Source organism: Balaenoptera acutorostrata, chromosome 12 (genome assembly GCF_949987535.1).
Source record: "Balaenoptera acutorostrata chromosome 12, mBalAcu1.1, whole genome shotgun sequence".
NCBI classification, from domain to species: domain Eukaryota; kingdom Metazoa; phylum Chordata; class Mammalia; order Artiodactyla; family Balaenopteridae; genus Balaenoptera; species Balaenoptera acutorostrata.
The window spans coordinates 56843190-56849223 of record NC_080075.1 but is presented as its reverse complement, the minus strand read 5'-3'; the positions used below and the strand labels follow the sequence as shown (position 1 = coordinate 56849223).

At 61.8% G+C, this 6034-nt stretch overlaps 1 protein-coding gene across 2 annotated transcripts; it reads right to left on the bottom strand.

The window, feature by feature from the left end:
• Window positions 1–774: 774 nt before the first annotated feature.
• SIX2 (SIX homeobox 2) lies at window positions 775–5287 on the bottom strand. Of its 2 annotated transcripts, none has more exons than XM_007190082.2 (2): window positions 4205–5287; window positions 775–2055 (listed from the first exon to the last, which is right to left on the bottom strand). In XM_007190082.2, exons 1-2 carry the CDS (start codon window positions 4768–4770, stop codon window positions 1725–1727), a joined length of 897 nt encoding a protein of 298 aa, XP_007190144.2. In that variant the 5' UTR covers window positions 4771–5287; the 3' UTR covers window positions 775–1724. The 2 variants fall into 2 exon arrangements, with proteins under 2 accessions (XP_007190144.2, XP_007190145.2); XM_007190083.2 differs by having other exon boundaries at window positions 4211–5279.
• Window positions 5288–6034: the final 747 nt, after the last annotated feature.

The window sequence follows — 6034 nt, the reverse complement described above, 5'->3', positions numbered from 1 at the left end:
CTGAGAGGGGAGGGGGCGCCCTAGGTTAATTTACAGCCGCAGAGGCACCTACGGCGCACGACGCACGGAGGTGCCTCCTCTGCCTGACCATCCAAGCCCCGGCGTCCGCTTGTTCCCATTTAGAACACGCGCCCGGCGCGCCTGGCTCCCCGAGTCTCCCGGACTTCCCTTCTCCCCAAGCCCCTTCATCTTCACGCCAAACCAACGGATTTCTGAGCGTGGAGACCTTCGTTCCACGGCCACACGCACGACCCGGGCTTCGCGGCTGGACCAGCGGCTGCCCTTTCGGCCAGCGAATCTGCCCAGTGCGTCGTGCCTGGTTCTGGGGATGGCGACCACCGCTAAGGAGTCCGCCCTTCAGGAACCCTCCACGGCCCGACTTGTTTCCCAGCCTTGTTATGTCCAAACACACGTAACCACGTTACGCACACAGCCTCTCATTTCCTACCCCCATTCCCAGGTGAAGAAAGAGGCAGGTGAGGGCACTGCTCGGCTGGTTGGGGGGAGAGGAGTCCCCACGAGGGACAGGCCCCTTCCCCGCTCCTGCAGGGAGCTTCCCGGACAAGAAAAGGGACAGAGGGCTTTGGGGCAGGAGGTTTCAGAGTATTCAGCCCCTTCACCTTGCGACTCAAACGTTGTGTGTGTGGAAAGGCGCCTCCCGGTTTCTGGGACTCATGGGGCTTCGCTGCCCAGAACGGTCCACCCGGGGTGTCGAGTCCCTGTAGGGAAATCAGACACAGCTGCACTCGTGGCTCGCGGGCCTCGTGGTATATATCCATATATATATATTTATGATTTCTAATTTTATTATAAAATAAAAGCAGAAATATTTCCCGAAGAACATTCACATGAGGGCGTAACAGGGAGATGGCAAGTCTGCGGCTGGGAGGCACGCTCTGCCGGGAGCACGGTGGCCACAGTCCCAGGAGGAAGAGGAGAGCGAGTGGCGGGGCCTTACCAAGACAGAGGGGCAAGCGGCAAGGGGGCGTTCAGGGGCTTCCCTGCCGCCGCCTTTGCTCTTTCACTTAAGTTACTAGGCAGCGCTGACACCTGCAGCCCCCAGCTGACCCCGGGGGGAGGGCCTCTGGAGAAAACCCGGGTTCAAAGGCCCTGTTTTCTCTTTGCTCTTCCCCCTCCCACTCCCACCCCAGTAAAATGAGGAATGGGGGGAGGGCAAATAGACCGCCAGGCACGAGGAGAAAGACCGACGGGTAGAGCCCGCGAGGTGCAGGAGGCTGGCGGAGAGGAGAAACAGAAAACAGAGATAGAGTAATAGAAACCTAGCAAGAGATGGCAAGCCGGAAGTACAGAGGGAAACAGAGACAGTGAAAAGGGGGAAAGCAAGAAGAAAGGGAAAGAAGAGAGAAGGAAGGGGAATGAAGAGGAAGAAAGAGCAAGGAAGGCAAGGGAAGAGAGAGAAGAGAGGGGAAGAGAAGGCAGGGAGAGAGAGTAGGAGAATGGTGTATAATTTATTCCCTTCCCTGGTTCAAGACCCGGTCCCAGGCCTCCAAAGGATCTCCAAAGCAACTTGTTGAAAATAAATCCCGAACAAAGACTAAACCAGAGAGCCATCCGCCCTGCCCGGGCCGGCAGTTCTGCCCGCTCAGCGCGCGGGTCTTTCAGTACCTGGTGGGGTCGCCGGCGCGGGGCGCCCTCCGGACACGGTCCTTCTCAGGTCCCGAGCGACCAGCCCAGAAGGCAAGCGCGTCGAGGCAGGCGGGGCTCTAGGAGCCCAGGTCCACGAGGTTGGCCGACATGGGGTTGAGGATGGAGTCCTGCAGGCCGTGGTGATGCTGCAGTGGGTCCGAGCCGCCTCCCCCCGGCACGGGCACGGGCACGGCGCTGGGGCCCGGAGGGTGGCCCAGGCTGTGCAGGGACGGCAGCCCGGGTGGCGGCGGCGGGCTGAGCAGCAGCGCGGGGCTGGACGACGAGTGGTCTGGCGTCCCCGACGGCGTCTTTTCGTCCTCCGAGCTGCCGAGCACAGACTTGCCGCTGCCGTTCAGCGACGCAGCCAGCGGATTGTGGCTGTTGGAGTTGGAGTTCTCGCTGTTCTCCCTGCAAGTGCAGGAGCAAAGCAGCTGGGTCAGCGGGGAAACCGAGGCTGCTCGGCGCCGCGTCGCCCGGAGCCAGAGCCGCCGCGCGCTGCCTGCGGGTGTTTTCGGTTTCTAACATATTTCGCGGGCCAAGCCTGGGCTCCGGCTCTTTCAGTCCCTCCAGACCCGACTTCTCTCTCTTATACCTTCTCCCTGTATCGTTTCTATCTCCCCACCTCTCCTGCTCTTAATCTCACGAATATCTTTCTGCTCTCCATGTGTTCTGCCCTCCTTGCCTACCCCCACTGAGTGGCTGACTTTTCCAGAGCAGAGGGGCAGGGGGGCAGGGTTCAGTGGAGTTGTAGGGAGAGGGACAGGGAGGAAGAGAAGGTGCCTGGGTTTTCGGATCACTCTTGGCTCCTCAAGCCAGGGTTTGTTGCGGAGAAGTGGGTCCAGGAGAGTCAGGGACCCTAGATTCTAGGCTGAGGGTCCACTTGAGGTTGGGGATCTCACAGGTCCTCATCTCCCTTTGCTTTTCTCTGCTTGAGGGAAAACCCTGTCTGAGGGACAGGTTCCTGGAGCTAAGGGTCTTTTCCCTCTAGTTCCAAACTGGCAGGCCTTGTTAGGGTTTTCCTTGCTTGGCCTAGGAACGAGGCCCTAAGGATGCAGGACTCCCTTTTCCTGGTGGCACAGCAGAAACTTCAGCTGGGGGCCTGAAGCTGGGGTGTGGAGGGCAGCTTCTGGGAGAAGAGAGAAGGAAGAGTGAAGGGGATTGCTAATCCTGGCCTAGACTTTTCCACCATACCAGAAACTGAGGGACTCTTCAGCTCTCACCTGGGGCCTGACCTGAGAACTTAGTTCTTCAGGACTCTGGATGCATGCCATTCTGGGGGGAGGGGGACCTCAGCAGGGAGAACCCACCTCCTGCCATGTCTCTGACCGACCGACAGCCCCTGCCCAGATTTGGAGATTTGAATTCTTGGGTAGATTCTCTCTTTACTGGCTCCCCAGGGCCTTTTCTTTCTGTTTTCCTGGAAGTGAACTTCCCACAGGGCTGGCAGCTGAATCCTTACAACTGTGGATGCTCCAACCTCATGGTCTTAGAGACCAAGGTCAGCTTGAAGCCACCCCCCCACCCCCCGACTCCCACCGCTGGTTCCACTGTTCAGCACCCGCACTCTGACCCTGGCCATTCACTCTGGGCTGCACACACCCCGTACCACAGACCCCAGGTGTCTCGTTTTGCTCTTACACTCAGGCTGATTCTGTTCCCACAGTCAGCTTCTCCCCCTCCAGATTTGGGGTTCTGAGGGGCCAAAGCCATAAGGGCCTCATGGTCAACTGCAAGGCTAGTTCAGCAAGTCCTGGTTTCCCTGAGGACAAGCAACTCCCAGCCCTTCTGCTGCTCTCAGCTCACCCCAGACATACCGACCTACCTGCCAAAGAGGGTAGAGCCTGAGCAGAGAGGAGCTAAGGGCTTGGCAGGCCAGGGAAGGACTGCTGGGTCCAACGAGGCAGAAAAAGGGACATGTGTTTCTCTTCTCTCCTAGAGCTGACACTTCCTCCCCAAGCCTTTCACCTCTTGGTCCTTTCAATGCGCGATAAGACTTTCCCTATCAACCCCCCTATCCAGACAAGGAAAATTCTTCCAGGCCTCTCCACATCCAGGTCGTACCAGGAAAGTTCCAATCCCAGTCCTGACCCCTAATCACACGGCCTGTAGCTGAGTGAGGCAGACGGGAAGCCCTGGGAAGTGCTGGTGAATTCTCACAGTCAGTCTAAACCTGCACCCCGCAACCCCCCCCCACCAGCTGTCCTCGCCAAAACTCCTCTGTCCTCCGACCTTCGGAGGACTAACAGGCCTTGCCTGCAGTGCGCCCCTTGCCTGGAATCCAGGCCTACCGTCTTGCCTTTGCCCCGAAGGTCGCTGCTTCTCCACTTTTGCTCACAAGCGACCAGGGAGTTAGTTGACAACTTCCCGATTGCTCTGCCCGCTTTAGACAAATTTCCGATCTCCTGGTCGCCCGCAAGCGCCGTCCGGGTCAGAGTAGGCTGCAGCAGGGCCCTTGCTGGGACGAGCGGGCCCAGTTCAAGCCTCTCCAGGGGCTGAGCGGACGCCCTGGGACCCCCTCCCTCGAGCCGGGGGTAGCTGGCGCCGAAGCTCTACTTACTCGTACCTTTCCTTGGCCTCGGCTGCCCGGTCGCGCTGCCGCCGGTTCTTGAACCAGTTGCTGACCTGCGTGGTGGTGAGGCCCGTGGCTTCCGCCAGCTCGCGCTTCTCGCGGGGTGAGGGGTAGGGGTTGTGAGCGTACCACTCGCGCAGCACGCTTCGACTCTTTTCCTTGAAGCAGTAGCTGGTCTCCTCGCCGTCCCAGATGGAGCGCGGCAGGGGAAACTTGCGGCGCACTCGGTACTTGCCCACAGCGCCCAGGGGCCGGCCGCGCAGCTTCTCCGCCTCGATGTAGTGCGCCTTGAGCCACAGCTGCTGCAGCTTGGCGTGGTTGTGCGGCGAGAACTGATGGCTCTCCAGGATCTTGTAGAGCTCGCGGAAGTTGCCGCGGTGGAAGGCCACCACCGCCTTGGCCTTGAGCACGCTTTCATTCTTGTGGAGGTGCTCGCAGGCGGGCAGCGACCACAGGAAGCGGCCCAGCCGCTCGATGTTGCCGCCCTGTTGCAGCACCTCGCATACGCACGCCACTTGCTCCTGCGTGAAGCCGAAGGTGGGTAGCATAGACATGGTGCCGATTGCGCCCACCCGCGCGCGCCCTCAGCGCGCCGCGCGGTCCGGCATGGGCGCCTCCCCGCCGGACCGTCCGGGCCAAGAGGCGGGCGGGGTGGGGGGGGCCCTGGCCTGGCGCTGGCTCCCGGAGAACTCCGAGTCACTGCAGGACGTCCCCGAGCCGGCCGCGGGTCCCGCGCCGCTCCGCGACCCCGCCGCCCGCGCACTTCTCCTGAGTCCTCGTCCAAGCCCGGGGGCCGCCCGGGACGCCGCTCCGCATGCTCCGCGCCCTCCCGCCCGCCAGCCGCTCCCTCGTTCGCTTCTCGCTCGCTCTCCCTCCCGTCTAGCTCGCTCGCTGCTTTTTTAATAATATTATTCTAAGCGGGCATGAGGCGCGGCGGCCCGCGCCCTGATTGGTCTGGTTATCTGACCCGGGGCCTGCCCGCGCCAGACAATAGTCGGAGTCAAATTATTCGCCATGGAGACGCTGTCAGTCACTGGTAACCCGAGCCCGGCGGGCCTGGCGGCTCCCCCCGGCTTGCTCCGCTGACAGATCGCCGGGCTCCGAGCAAAGCGTAGGGCAGCCCGAGACGGGAGCCGGAGGCGCTCCAAGAGCCTGGGAGGCGGAGAGGGCCGGGCAGAGGCCAGCGGCGGCGGTGATTGACGGGGCGGACGCCCAAAGAGCAAGGGAGGAGCTGGACCCGGGAGGCGGGGGTGGGGGGGGGCGGAGTGGAGACGCGCAGAGAAGAAAAGGGGAGGACCGAAGTGGGGACGGAAGAGGGGAGAAGAGAAGGCGGAGGACGTTAAGGGGGTGCCGGGAAGAAGGGGAGGGAATGGGGTGGAGGGAGCCACGAGGGGGAAGAAACTTTGCCCAGCTTTTCGCAAGGCCGCGCCGGCTGTCCCCCGGGTCATCACGCCGCTCCCGGGGCTGCTGTTTGCCGGGTGGATTCTGCCCAGGAGCTGACCAGTGGGGTGGGAGAGTTTGGACGCGCTAGGGCGCCCCTTAAAGATTTGGCTTTTCCTGCTGACAGTGCCCCACCCCCATCCTAGGAGTTCGGGACCCGCGAGGTCCGCGAGGGAGAGGGGGAGGGAGTAAGAGAGAGAACTGAGGAAAATTTGGCAGTGGCTACAGGCGGACGCTTGAGAATCTACTTCTTGGAGGATCCCGCCTTTTCTCCTTCTCTTAACCGGGCCGGCTGCCCCGCGGCCAGTACCGCCCGGCTGAGCGCTCTTGGCTCCTCGCTGGGCGGGGACTCAGACTTAACCCCACGGGTCCCATGGC

Excerpts from the sequence above, each read along its gene's own strand:
- SIX2 (XM_007190082.2), bottom strand. The coding sequence starts at position 4,770 with ATGTCTATGCTACCCACCTTCGGCTTCACGCAGGAGCAAGTGGCGTGC. Across the intron at positions 2,056-4,204 it reads GAGGCCAAGGAAAGGTACGA|GGAGAACAGCGAGAACTCCA; the intron begins GTAAGTAGAGCT and ends CTGCACTTGCAG.